Source organism: Trichechus manatus, unplaced genomic scaffold, assembly GCF_000243295.1.
Source record: "Trichechus manatus latirostris isolate Lorelei unplaced genomic scaffold, TriManLat1.0 scaffold00030, whole genome shotgun sequence".
Classification (NCBI taxonomy): Eukaryota; Metazoa; Chordata; class Mammalia; order Sirenia; family Trichechidae; genus Trichechus; species Trichechus manatus.
In genome coordinates, this window is record NW_004443966.1 from 21,867,951 (window position 1) to 21,882,200 (window position 14,250).

The following is a 14,250-nucleotide window of genomic DNA, read 5'->3' on the forward strand; positions in this document are numbered from 1 at the left end:
ATTTGGAAATAATTTCAAACTTAAAGAAAAGTTGCAAGAATAAAAATTGAACTTATAAGACCTGAATATCCTTTACTCAGGTTCACCTGTTGACATTGTACCCATTTATCATTTGTGTTCTTGCATGTGCTCTGTCTCTCTCTTTGTCTGTACAAATACTCCTAATACTTCAGTGCGTATTTCCTAAGAATAAACACATTCTTGGACGTAACCATAGTATAGTTGTCAAATTCAGCAAATTTAATGTTAATACTTTACCACTTGCGTTCTACTTGACCTCATAATGTCCTTTATAGCCTTTTTCCCCTTAGTTCTGGATCCATTCTAGGCTGAAGTATTAACATTTAGTTGTCATGTCTCTTTTGGTCTCCTTTAATCTGGAGCTCTTCCATAGTTTTGTCACTTCCGACATTGACATTGTAGAAGAATAAAACCAGTTGCCATCCAGTTGATTCTGACTCCTGGCCACCCCATGTGTGTCAGAGTAGACCTGTGCTCCATAGGGTTTTCAATGGCTTATTTTTTGGAGGTAGATCACCAGGCTTTCCTTCCAGGGCACCTCTGCATGGGTTCAAACCACAAACCTTTTGGTTAGTAGTCTGTTTGCACCACCCAGGGACTCCAATCCCTTTATGTATATGTTGCTGCTTATTTTGGGTTTATCTGATGTTTCCTCTTGATTAGATTCAGGGTTTGCATTCCAGATGGCTAGGATTCTACCTGGTCATGTGTCCTCTCAGAGCACTGCATGTGGAGGGTCACGGTGTCTGTCTGCCCCTCCTTGATGATCACCTGGTTCTTTATCATTCAGGGTCTGATGAGGAGAACTTTGAACTTTGAAATTTTAATATAGAGAATTGTTAACTAGGTAAAGGTGGTTAACGACTAAAAAAGGGTGAAAAAGAGAGCTCTAGGGTATCACAGAGGTAGCAGCTGCAGAAACCAGCTTCTACCCCTAGGGCCAAGGGAAGAGTGAACAGACGGCCCCGCAAGGCCGAAGAGATGGTGTGGCCTCCACAGGCACATGCAGCCTGCACTGTGGGGAAGAAGAAACTCGCCGGAGGGTGCCCACCACTGAGCGGGGGGAGCAGAGAACCACCGCTGTGGTGCATGCAGCTGGGGCCTGTGCCACACCAAGGACAGAAACAGAAGAAGAAAAAGTTCTCCTCCTTCCTCCAGCCTTGCGCTCCCCTCCAGAGCCTCCTGTTGGCCTGCAAGTAAAGGAGAAATGTAGTTTGCAAAGTCCCAGCCTCATTGTGACCAGGAAGGGCAAGGAAGGGTGAGTTTGGAGCTAAGAGGCAATAAATGAATAACTGGCACACCTGGTCAAGGTGTTTTCACTTTCTCCGTGGGATAGTTACTCCTTTCCCCCTTCCAACTAATAAGCAATCTCTGGGGAGTAACTTTAAGATCGTAAATACCCTGCTCTTCATCCAAACCCCCCTCCCCACCCCAGGGTGTAGCAAATGTTGCTGATTCTGGCTTGGTTCTTCGGTTTTTACTAAGATAATTGCAGTGATGTTTTTCCAATCCAACACTTCTTATTTACGGTGCAGCCCTTCCCCTCTTCTCCCCCATTTATTTATTTTCATTTATCTCCTTATATTCATTATGGGCTGTTGGATTCCTGTTTTTCTGTGGTGTATAATTCATTGTCCATTTTGAGGGAGTTCTCAAATAGCTCCAGAGTTAACCACTGGCAGTCCCTTCAAGTTGCCTCCTTTGTCCTTGAAACAGGTCCTGACATTTTTGGGGGCATTTCTATGATCTCAGATATAACGAGATGTCCCAGGCTGATCTGGTACCCACCCTGCCCCAGCTCAGGGATCAGCCGTTCCTCTGAGGAGCCCAGGTCCCTGGCACTAAGTGTGCACGTTGCTGCTGGAGTCTTTGCTTCTCATCCTAACAGTTGGCAGAGCTTATATTACTGCCTTTTTGAAGTTATTTTTAATTTATTTTTGCAAAATTAGTGTTCTAAGAAATGTAAACCATGCAGAAATTGATCAGACAGTACCCATAGGTAAGCAAGTTTAGTGGTGTATATCCTTCCAGACTATTTTCTCTACATGTACAAAAACATATTTGGTGATGGTTTTTGGTTTTGCTTTTTGTTATTATATGAGTTGTATTCAGCAAGTCCCTCTTTTTCTCTTCACAACGTAGGATGGTACTCTTTCTGTGTCAGACTGTAGAATCGATGTCATTTCTTTTGTTAGCTGCAAGGATGTATTACTGTTACGATTAACCAACCTACAGTGGTTACAGCGGATGGACATTTGGGTTGACTTCACCTCGCTGTGGTGAACGGCGTTGTGTTCTGTACACTACTCCCGTGCATTTTGCATGAACTCAAGGATAGGGTCTTGGTAGTGGATTTTCTCTGGATCAAAAGTCATGTTTAAAACTTCTCATAAATACATTCAGTTGCCCTCCGGAAAGATTATACTAATTTATAGTCCCACTAGCAGTGTATGAGGAGCCCGGGTGGTGCACTGCCTTAAGAGCTTGGCTGCTAACCAAAAGATCAGCAGTTCGAATCTGCCAACTGCTCCTTGGAAACCCCATGGGGCAGTTCTACTCTGTCCCGTAGGGTCGCTATGAGTCGGAATCAATTCGACGGCAACAGGTAGCAGCGTATGTAAGTGTGCATTTCCCTACACCCCTCTTAACACTAGGTATCGTCAGCCTTTAACTCTTCCAATCTGACAAATGAAAATACATATGTCCTTGATTTTTGGCTAGACCTAGGTGTTTTTAAGGGTGTTTCAGCTATTTGTATCTCCACTGAATTTCTAGTTTCTATCCTCTACCAAGTTTTATAGTGTTTGTTTTTCTGTCTTATAGATCTTAACAGAGTTAGGTTTACTTGGGAAATGCTTTTCTAGGAAACTGAATGTCTGTTGCTATTGTGAATGGAATAATTTTCCTTATACATTTCCTAACTCGTTATTGCTAATGTGTATGAGCCCTTAACTTTTCAGGTATATTGATCTTGTATCCAGCCTCCTTGCAATTCTTGAAAATACTTTGCATGTTCTATGTTGCTCTTTACTGCCTGTGTCGCAGAGGTCTCCTGAGGGTATTACACAGTGAGCTTGCAGAAATTTCCTAAATTTACTTACTGAATACCTTTTGGGGCACTGCTGACTGCATTGCTAGTTGTGGGGAAGTTGACTCATACACAGGTCCTACTCTCCTGAGTTTAGCCACTGAAGAAAGTAAAATAGATGTGAAATTATAATATAGGATAGAAAAGAGACTTGTTCATCTTTACATCTCCAGCACCTGGCACATAAACAAAAACAAAAACCTGTTGCCATTGAGTCGATTCCGACTCATAGCGACCTGGCACATAGGAGGTACTAAGTGTCTTAAGTCACTGAGGTGCTGTAAGAATGTGGTTTTCAAGCTCTTCAACTGAAGAACCCATTAGCCGGGAGGTTCTTAATCCTGGCTGCACATTAGAATCATCAGGCAAATGTTTGAAATATTTTGCTCAAGCTCTGTTTCAGAGCTGCTGTTTCAGCTTGTCTAAGGTGAGGCCAGAACATGAGCATTTTAAAAAACTTCTCAGGTGATTCCACTGAGTGATCAGGCTGAGAACCACCCCTAGTCCAGTATGTAAACTATACAAGTAGAGCTTGAAATGGAGTGGGTGCCCTGCTTCTCCCTTTGACCTCTAAGGGCCTCTGCTGGGCACAGTTTGAAAGCATGTCCCTGTGGTCCTGATGTTCCTGTCAGGGTGCCCAGGGCAGGGAGCCCACTTGCTGGTGGCCACGTTGTTCTGGGCTTGTGCTGCAGTTCCACGTGCCAGGATGGGGAAATAGGCAGACATCTCCAGTTGCAAGCAGACCAAGCCAATAAACACCTATGTTGAGGTTGCTTGGCCTAGGAATAGCTGTAGAAGGACGGTCAAAATTAGGTGTTGGATACCAGTGGTACATGAGTCCAAGATGGCTTACTTCTCCTTGTCACCATTGGGAAGGACTTGCTGACATAACCACAGCTCTCCCGAGGGCATGCTGAGTGATGAGGATTTTGCTCAGCCCAAAGCTCTGCTGTTGATTATAGCCAACATTCGGAGGTGGCGGGCCTTTTTGTTAAAAGCCCCCCCTTGCTTTTCATCAGCACGTACCATTATCTAATGTGAGCCTTACAGGGATAGCAGCTTGCCCAGAGGCTTACTGTGCCCATCTAATTGATGATGAAACTGAGGCCCAGAGATACTGTGATTTGTCTAAGACCATACAAGTAAGTGTGAGCCTGGGTTCAGACTCTTGAGTTCTGGCTTTAGGGCCACTGCTCTGTGCTGTCTCTGAGCGGCCCGCTGTCAGGAAGAGGCTGCAGTTATTTATCCACCCAGTTACACACACGCCAGCTTCCTCTCTGTCTGGCACCATCTCCTCTGCTGGGAAGGCCAGCCGTCCATGCAGTCGGTCCCCAGCAGCTGAGGTGGTGACCTGGTGCACAGGAGAGTGAAGAAAGCTGCAGAGGGAGTGGATCCGACATGGATCCATTCTGTGGGGTTGTTTTTTTTTTTTTTTTCCCCCTGGTATAAATTGTGACCTGACAGTTGCTCTCAGTTCTCCTTTCTGGCTTCCTGAATGACTGGAGCACAGGCTTTGTTATCTAACACTAGTTGCCCATCATCCTCCAGGGCCCTAGAAACTGCAGCACCTGTCAGAGATGATGATAAATATCTAGGCCAAAGGTTTTTTAAAAAAAAATCTTTGCAGTGGAATGGAATGCTCAGTCAAGATGACAAGGTATTTTCAGAGAATAAATAAAGCATTGATAGCTAGCTTTCTACTCTTTTCTTTCCTCTTCACTGCCCACACAGAACCTGACCCGGTGTTCAGTCTCCTTGGCTGTCCTGCTGCTTCTGGGCTCTGCACCCCACCCCCCGCCTCAGCTGCATCTTGCAGGCTCCTGCCCCAAGGCTGTCTAACCTCTGGGTCTTTGCTCAGGCTTTGTCTCTGCTGATTCCCCTGCCCCCCACCCTCCACCTGGGGAAGGCCTCTCCATCTTTCAAGGCTCAGCTCAGAGTCACTCCTCACCTCCTCCCTTTCCACTCTTCCCCATCCGTCTCTCACATCCCATAAGTTACCAGGTCCTGTCCTTCTGCTTCCTACATTCCTCCAGAATTGCTCAACTTTCCTTCCCAGTTGCCACTTCCCAAGCAAGCCACTGCCATCTCTGTGTTGGACAGCCTGAACCTGGCCTCCCTGCCCTACTCGTGCACTGTTGCTTGCCTGCCTTGTGTCAGAGGGTTATAGGGGGGTAAAGCCCTTGGCTGTTAATAGAAAGGTCGGCAGTTTGAACCCAGCAGCCACTCCACAGGAGGAAAGACCTCGCAATCTGCTACTGTAAGGATTTTAGCCTAGGAAACCCTATGGGGCAGTTCTACTCTGTCCTGTAGGGTCGCTATGAGTCAGAATCGACTTAACGGCACCTAACAACAACACAGAGTGTCTGCCTACCCTGTTTGGGATAAGCGAGCTCTTTGAGGGCACCCGTTTATCTTAGCACCACTGCTTATCAAATACAGTGCCAGTCACACAGAAGTCATCAAAATATCAGTTGAGTTACTTCTGGGGTTGCCTGACAGTCTGGTACCTGGCTGGGCCTGGCTGGGCTTGACATGCATGTCTCAGACAGTATCTTTGGTCCCAGGTAAGCTTTTTTACAGCCAAGTCTTTATTCACAGATTGCTCTCTGTCTTTCAAGGAAGTGTAAGTCCAACCACCAGGTTACATTTTCCTCTCCAAACAACCTTGTTTCTAGACTTCAGGTGAGTCTGGGACAGATGTGGGCGTTTGGTCAGCTCTCTCTGAATGCGCTTTAAGAGGGAAAATGACGTTTCAGGAAGGATTTAAACCTCAGTCTGATTATTTTTCCCCCTAAAGGTCCAAAGCCTTTTCTGCCCCTCTGGCTTCACACCCACCTGGTGGGAAGGGTGACAGGTGACCCAGCGAGCGGCTATCCTCATCCTCAGCTCTGGAACCCTGCTTCCTGGGCCCCTGTACCCATCCCCCAGGGCCTGCCTCAGGCCTTAACACCTCTTCCGGGCCCCAACATGAATAACACTTTGGCATAAAACAACCCTTTCACTGCATTAGCTTGTAGACTTGAGAGGCTCACACACCAGAGACTGGGGTGAGAGACCACAAGCTGGAGGCAATTTCCCTCCCCAAATGTTTGCTTAACCAAACCCACTTTGTTGCTCAAGTGATGAAGGTGAGCGTCTGCACTGAACACTGGAGCAGCCCCCTTTGACTGGAGAGACCATTCTCCTGGCTCCTTCCTTGTCCTCTCCCTAGGGCAGAGCTTGGTCAAAAGGATTCATTTTTGCCACCTGTGGCATCTGCTGTTTGCCTGGGCACAGAGAGTCGTCCTTCACATGCCGACTGTCAGGTGGGCGACTGGCCAGGTAGGGCCAGGACCAGTAGGGGAAGCCGTAAGTCCACAGCGGGGTTCCATGGGGTGTGATGAGCTCCCTGTCACCAGAGATGTCAAAGCAGACTGGAGTGCCCAGGGCTCAGTTCCCCAGGAGTGCCAGGGAGGGCATCCTGCAGGAGATTGGATTCTCTCACAGTCTCTTCTGAATTCTGGGGAATTCCAGTGATGACCCTCATTCAACTTCTCTCTGACACATGCCCATTGTGGAGCTGCCAGAAGCAAGAAGGAGCAGCATGAAGTCTCCCCTCTCCTATCCTGACACAGCTTCCTCCTGGTCCAGGGCCACCTGTTCCCAGAATCCTCTGTACCTGCTCTGCAGCTGGGACATTTTCTGTACTGTTGTGTAACTTTCTGGGCTGTTTGGTCCCCTCAGCCAGGTTAAGAGCTCCTTAAATAGAGCAAGGGGCTGAGGCTTTACTGACCTTGTCCTCACTGGGCCTAGCACAGAGCTGTGTCCAGATGAGGATGGTCCAGAGGTTCAAAGTGAATTAACAAACCAGATAAAGAAGGTCTACTGGGGACAATTAAGACCCTTCAACAAGTGGTTTCTTCAGTTAGTTCATGGCCAGCGGAGGAGCACCAATGTGTCCCTCCAGCTGCACCCCTAGCCCTGCCACTGCCCTGCAGTCCCCGGGCAGGAGGGGGAGCTCAGCCTGGATGACTGCTGGCCTATTGTGCTGGCAGTGTTGGGGCCCTCCTATCTTCTCTCCCAGACATCTCCCCTGGCTCCTTTCCCCCTCTAACCTGAGCACTTGGACACTGGAGCAGGAGAAAGAGAACAGGGCCAAGGAGAAATAGAAGGCACTTCTTTATTCCCTGTGGGAGAGACTCCATAGGGAGTGGCCAGCATCCGTCCCCAGGGCAAGAAGGCTCGGTTCTAGGGCCGTGGCAAGGCCAGGGCAGTGGTGGGGGCACTGCTGGCTCCACGGGCGGGGGAGGTCCAGGTGGGAGCTCCTGCCCTTCCTCAAAGCTTCTCCAGGTAGGAACCAGGGACAAAGCCACGCTGCCCATTCCGTTCCACTGTCCACCAGCCGTCCTCCCCTTCCAGGACGACCTGCAGGATGTCCCCTGCAGAGATGTCCAGCTCGTCGTGATTCTGTGCAAGAGATTCAGAGTACACTGGGCTGGAGGGGTCAGCTGGGAGGACCCTGGGCTGAGCTGGGGCCGTCCCTTGGAGACATATAGGATGTGGGCCACCCCGTGGAACTTAGCCTTCACCCCCCTCCAGTTTGTCACTGTAGGCCCCCCACAACCTGGCCTTCTTTCCCTGCTGCTTCCGACTCCCACGCTCAGCAGCAGACACACAGTGACTACAGCCACTCGGAGGTGAGGTGTGCCCGCCATGCCCCAAGCCCAAGGGCACGCTGTCAACTGAGGGCTCGCCACACACAGCCCCTCACTGGTGCCGCCCATCCCCCGGAGAAGCCTTCCTTAGAGCTTCCCCGCCCTGGCTAGCCCACCATCATTTGTTCCTGGCCTGTCTCCCCAGCTGGAGACTGGGCTTGCTGATGTGCACCCTAGAGCCGCAGCCTCTGCCACTGCTGCCCCCGCCCAGCCCGCCTTGCCCTTTGGGGCTTCTTGGCCTCAAGCCAGATGGATGCACCCCTCCCCTCACCGTAGGGAGCAGGTGGGACTCTCCAGGGCGCTCTGCCCTGTGACGGTCTTGAATCGTCCTCTCCCTGTGGACTTCAGAAGATCCACACCAGCACAGCTGAAGGACTCGTTCTGGCCGTGGCCACAGAGAACAAGGTCCTGACCCTGAGCGTGACCCTCAGGTGGCCCCAGACTCTGCCAGTCTTCCTGCACGAGTGCATGTTTGCACATACGCATACACACACAGGCACACAATGCCTGTCTGCGTGGACACCACAGTCACACGTGCCCCACGTGTATGCACACATACCGATGCAAGCAGACACAGGCACTTTATTCATCAGCCTTCGTTCAGCAGATCTTCCCTGAGCACCCCTAGGGGCTGGCTGTGTTCTGAGCACACACACCCCAAGCACGTTCACAGGTGCCCGCGTCTGTGTGCACACAGACCCAGGCACACACATGCACAGTGTCATTCTCATGGATACACACCCATCTTCAGATGAATGTCAGCCCCCACTCCTACAGTGACCTGTCCCTCCCCGGCCCCTGGTGTATGTCCTGGTCCAGGAGGCCCCATAGGGCACCAGGAGGTGGCTCTGCGGTGGGCGAGGGGCTCACCTGCGCTGTGTAGTCATAGAGAGCCCTGTAGTCCTGCGCTGGCGCGGTGGGGGTTCTCAACCCATCCTGCACTGCAATGGCAGCGTAGACAGCGTCACTCTTCTCGGGGGTGGGGGTCGGGGTCTCTCTGGAGGCTGAGAGCAGAATGAGGTCTAGACCCTGCCCCTTTCCAAACCCCTTGCCCCCTGGAGGCCCCTCTACGGTGGAGTTTCCCAAGACTTGGCTTGCCCTCTCGCCTTCCCTTCTCCACTTGCTGTTGGAGGACACACCCCTGCCCCTTTGGGGCCTCAGTGGCCCCATCTGTGCCATGTAGGAGTCATCTCCTCCTCCTGGGGTCACAGTGTGTTGGCCCCACATCACACACAGTTACCGGCAGGAGCTGTGGTTGACGCCATCTTGGGACTTGCATGCAGCAGCCCGGAGAACCTGGCCATAGGGAGGAAAGAGGGTGAGTCCTGGAAGGGACGGGGCTAGGCAGGAAGCCCCCTCAGCCCCTAGGACTCTCTCTCAGGGCTCAGGCACCAAGGTGATTTATGGGGTGCTCCTCAGGCACAAGGGCTCCCCACAGGGCGATCCCAGTGCACGTTGCCTTCCCAGCACACCTTCCCACCCCTTCACTCAATAGACCTAATCTCAGCACCTGCTCCCTGCGGGGCCCCGGGGTTTGCTCTGGGGGTTCTAAGACCTCCATGCTGCAGCCTTGGGATGATGCCCAGGTCCCCACACCCACTAGGCTCCTATCCAGTGTCCTGACAGCCTCCCTACGGGCAAATGGGCTGCCCTTCTAAGCTCGGCTCATGCATGCTCTTCGCCAGCCTAGGCTGAGCCAGTTCTCCTCGAAGCTCCACTGCGTCCGAGCCAGCTCAGCCACCTCCTGACCATACCAAAGGCGGTCCTCGGTGTGCACGTGAGTTCCCGGAAGCAGCGCCAGGCCGCACCCCTGCCCCTGCAACTGGCCTGGCCTGAGCCGGGGTCATGGAGGTTTGTTGGATAAAAGTAAAGAACAGAACAAACGCGAGGCAGACACTGGGGGCCCCGTGAAGCAGTCTGTAATAAGGGCTAAATAAGTAGAGGCTGATGCTACTTCCCTGCCTCAGGGAAGGCTTCCTGGAGGAGGTGGGGCTGAACTAAGTCTTCAAAGACGAGTGAAGCATTAACAGAGCCTGGGTGCCGGTGTTGCTGGTGAATGGGAGGGGAGATGCAAAGGTGCAGAGAGGGACTGTACCGGTGGAGTTTGGGGAGTGCGGTAGGCCAGCTTGGGCTGTGTGGGAGACATGCCTGGAAGGGGGCTAGGCCAGAGGCTCTGAGTGCCCGAGTGAGGGGCTGGGCTGTGCCCTGGGCCTGTGGGAGGCTGCCCTGTAATGGTGCCAGAGTGAGGTGAGGGACATGAAGGGCCTGTTGCTGCGGCCCCTGATCTGAGGGCTGGGGTTCCTAGTCAGAAGAACCCATGAGATCTGGGTCCCCAAAAGGGGAGCAGCCAGGGTGAGCACCCTCAGCCCAGCCCCCACCCCACCTCCTCTACCTGCCCCTCAGGTCTTGTCCTCAGGGGCTTTGAAGGCGGTTAGGGGCAGGAACAGGGCTGGGGAGAGGGAGAGGGCCTGCCCAGACTGCCAGGAAGGCCAGGGGCTCAGGCACCGGGCTTCTCCTCTCCTGACAGGCCCTGGAGATGTGTGATCAGCTCCTGTGAATGCTGTGGGTCATCCACCGAGGGTCCTAGGCCTTGACCAGCCCGGGGGGCGGGTAACCCAGAGAGGAAGGTCTGCCTGCCCACAGGCAGGAGAATCTACCCCCGCCCCCCACCGCCCGCAGTGCGTTTGTGAGTGGACACATATGCCCAGAACGGAAACACATGGGCACCAAGCATGGAGCTGGGCCCACGTGAGAAGGGCTAATGCTAACACAGGCACGTGCAGATGCACACCCTGGCCCCCCTGGACAGCCAGGGGCCCGGGTAAAGGCAGAGGCGCTTTGGATGCGAAGAGCTGAGCGGCCAGTGTAGGGGAGGGGGAGGGGCCCACAGTCTCTGCTTGCTGAGGCCGTAGTGTTGCCTCCCCCACACTCCAAGCCCCCACAGTCCTCCCCACCTGCACTGTTTCCCCCAGAGTGGTCTTCATTACTGACGCCAGCTCCTCCCCTCTCCTGGCTTGTCGGCTGCTGACCCCCGCCCCCAGCTCCTCCAACCCTGCCTTGCTCTGGCTGTCCCATCCAGTAGCCCGGACTGTCCCCTGCAATGGTCATGCTCCTACAGCCTCTCTCCCTCTCTTTTATCCTCATGAGACACCCCTTTCTGTCTTTTCTTGACGCTGCCCAAGGTGAGCTCTTTCATCCAGTTGCTTAAACGACCACCTCTGCTGAGATCCAGGTCCACACCTGGGGTGCAGGGAGACCTGAGTCTCCAGGTTTTTATAACATTGTGAGGGTGTGAATGTGCCTCCTGAAGTCACGGCTTTCACGAGGTCGTCAGAGGGCTGTGCTGTGCACCCCTGATTCCTATGAACTTCTGCTTCCTGCCAGCCTTCCTTCAGGATGGCTCCAGGGGCTCCTGAGGCCTTGGGAATGAGCTCTTTGCTGAGGTTGGCCGGAGAGAGGAGGTCATGGAGGCCTTGAGGGTGGGGGCCCAGGCACCACATGAAACCCACATCTGCTCATAGATGCCCATAGACAGGGTACATGGCCCCCTCAGAGACCTGGCTGCTGGGAGGCTCCCTGAGCAGGCTATGGCGCTGTCACCACTGTCACTCAAGGCCTGAACCAGGAGAGTTCTTAGGTCCTGAGTCAGACCCACCACTTATAGGCCCAGGGACCTAGAGAGGGTGTACAACACACCCATTAACAGATGGAGGCATGGCAGTAGGACCCTGCCACCTGATCACAACTAGGCCAGGGCAGGGGCCCTGGAAAAGCCTGGAGAATTCTCTGGCCTCTGCCCCCATGCCCCAGATCCCCTACCAGCTGTAGAGCGTAGCCACCACAGCCAGACGGTACAGGGCACCAAGGGTAGGAGCACGGCCCAAAGAACAAGGAAGTGTCCCCAGAGTTCTGAGCAGAGCCACCAGTGAATAACTGGGGTATGGTTATTTGTTTAATGCCTGGGTCCTCGGCCCGGGGGCTCCACGAGACTGGTTTGAGCCTGTCTTGTCCCAAGCACACAGTAGGTGCTCAGTAAATGTGTAGGATGAGCCGGTTGCAGGTGGAGAGGCGGGACCCACTTCTGGCCTGTCCTTGTGGCCCAGCCTCTGCATGTGGTGGCTGACATCCACCAGGCGCTCACCTCTTTATCATACCGCAGGACGTCTGTGTGTTAGGGCTGCCAGACGGGGCCACCTCTCGATCGTAGTAGTTCATGTAGGCCACTGGGGCTGCAGGCAGCAAGCTTGTGAGGCCCGGGCGCCAGAGGGCAGGGCAGGCAACACTTCATGCTACCCGACACCCCAACCTGTTCCCACCCAGAGACCTAGGCTGGGGCCCCACTTTCCCATTCTGGCCCTGGCCCATCCTGGCAGCTGGGGTTGGGGGACGCTTACCTTCTGAGCCTTATAGTACTCTTTGGCTCTGCTTGTCCACTGCCTCTGGGAGGCAGTAGGCAAGAGACCCAAGCCACAGGACTGCCCTGTCCCCCACCCCTGCCCCTGGAATGGCCAAGGCTCCTGCACACAGAGGCAGCTGAGAGCCACCCCAGCCGTGTCCTGTACTTGAGGCTTGGAGAACCCATGGCCAGGCCTCCTGGAGACAGCTGGCCTCACCTGGGGGCTCGGTGCCCGTGCTCTTGGCCTGGATGAAGCCATCAATGTCGGCATCTACACTGCAGCCTTCCAGCGTCAGCCGCACCTCCTCGTAGAGCTGAGAGGGAAGAAGGAAGGCTGTGGGCCAGGCCTCACCTCGAAGCCCACCTCAGCCAAGGCCCTGCTCCTCATGGGTCTGAACTCCACCCAGGGGCCCACCCCAACCCCACCAGCCTCCTCCAGGCCTGGCACACAGCTCAGCCCCTGTATTCAGGGACCTTGGCACGTAACTGCCCCAGACCTGCCTGAGGGGCCGGAGCCCTGGCTGATAGCTTAGCCTCTCCTACTTCCTGAACACCTACTGTGCACAACGCCCTACGAAAGGGACTTAACTCGCCTGTTCTCCAAGGTAGACACTGTTTTCCCCATTTTACAGGTGAGCAAACTCAGAGAAGGAATGTGACTTGCCAAGGTCACACAGCAAGAATGCAGTGCAGCGGGTGTTGGATCCCAGTACAAGGGAAACCAGAGTCCACACACCCACTGTGCCCCATGGAGGCCACCAGAGAAGCTCGAGTCATTTGGGAAGAAAGAAACGCACAGCCCACGGGCAGGAGGGGGCAGACAAGGAAGAGCAGTGGGCATCAGGGAGCCAGAGCTGCCCTGAGAGAGAGCTCACAGCTCTGGGGCTGCGTTACCGGAGGTCCGGGCCCTAGGTAGGGGTGAGGAGGTGGGAGTGGCAGCCCCTGTCTGCTGGGGAGGACATATGGGGCCCAGTCAGGGGAACCAGGACACCCTGGAGATGTCTGGGGGCAGAGCAAGGACTGGACCTCGGCTCCTATAAGCACCAGGGCTGGAGCAGAGCAGCCGGGGTCCTCCAGCCTGTCTGCAAACCTCTGAGGGGCTGGGTCCACGTACCCCCTGCCCCTTCCCTGGCAGAGCAAGCAGGTGCTCTGTGGCTCCGAGGACAGAGCCAGGTAACTTGGGGAGGGGGCAAAGAAGAAGTCTTCCAGGCACAGAAGCTGGTGGCCCTATGTGGTGCTGAGCTCCTGCCCTTGGGGCAGTGGAGCAGAGGCTGAGCACCTGTGGTCTGAGACCCAGTACCATGGCCTGCCCACAGAGGACGAGGTGCTTGCTGACTGACTCAGATGGGCCTACCACCTGACCGCACTGTGGCCCTCTCCCCAACCGCCCCAGCCCCCACCTCATCGTCCTTGACGCACTGCATGGAGAGCTGGTTGCAGTGCACCCACAGGGCGTTGCGCAGGATGATCAGCCGGTCAGACTCCTGCAGCTGGAAGGCCTGAAGGGTTTGGCGAAGTGAGACATGAGGACAGCTGGGCCCCACCCACAGCTCACATAGGGCTGACCAGTCCTCTTTGCTGAAAGCCAAGTCTAAAGACAAGACCCTCCCTATGGGCCTCCACCCCCAGCTCTGTGCCAACCCCTGAGGCTTCTGGGAAGGGAGATTGAGCTGCCTATGGGATTCCTGCCCTCTCCCTCCGGACCCGCCACACCCTGGAAAAGGCCCTGGGGGGTAGTGAGAGGGGCACTGGGCCCAGGGTCCTGAGGCCTGTCTCCCGGGCCCTGCCCATCGTCAGGGGCCCAGGGAAGCTACAGATTTGTCTGAGCCTCCATTTCAGCAAAAAAGGGGTGAAGACTCCCAAGCCGGTCTGTGACAAAAGGACCCAGGCACAAAGCAGGTGGTGAGCACCACGGGGGCAGGGACCCAGCACAGGGCCTGGTGAGGAGTGGGTGCACCATGAATTGGCTAGTGAGTGGACGAACGAGTGAATGAGTGAGTGAATGAATGATTCCTTTCCCCACCACTGCCTCGTGTGTCCTCCATGAAGCA

At 54.2% G+C, this 14,250-nt stretch overlaps 1 protein-coding gene across 3 annotated transcripts in view; it reads right to left on the reverse strand.

Annotated features, from left to right (window-relative positions):
- Positions 1–4,525: 4,525 nt before the first annotated feature.
- The window catches only part of PSTPIP1 (proline-serine-threonine phosphatase interacting protein 1), a 50,916-nt gene continuing 41,191 nt past the window's right edge, over positions 4,526–14,250 (reverse strand). The window contains exons 10-16 of one of the 3 annotated variants that reach the window (XM_023729846.1): positions 13,600–13,698; positions 12,417–12,513; positions 11,945–12,032; positions 9,044–9,099; positions 8,674–8,807; positions 7,204–7,578; positions 4,526–6,668 (exon numbers count right to left, since the gene is read on the reverse strand). In XM_023729846.1, the coding sequence (XP_023585614.1) occupies positions 6,636–6,668; positions 7,204–7,578; positions 8,674–8,807; positions 9,044–9,099; positions 11,945–12,032; positions 12,417–12,513; positions 13,600–13,698 (882 nt within the window). In that variant the 3' untranslated portion in view covers positions 4,526–6,635. Of the gene's footprint in view, positions 7,579–8,673; positions 8,808–9,043; positions 9,100–11,944; positions 12,033–12,416; positions 12,514–13,599; positions 13,699–14,250 lie in introns of all 3 variants that reach the window. The other 2 variants (XM_023729845.1, XM_023729847.1) reach the window with 2 other exon arrangements.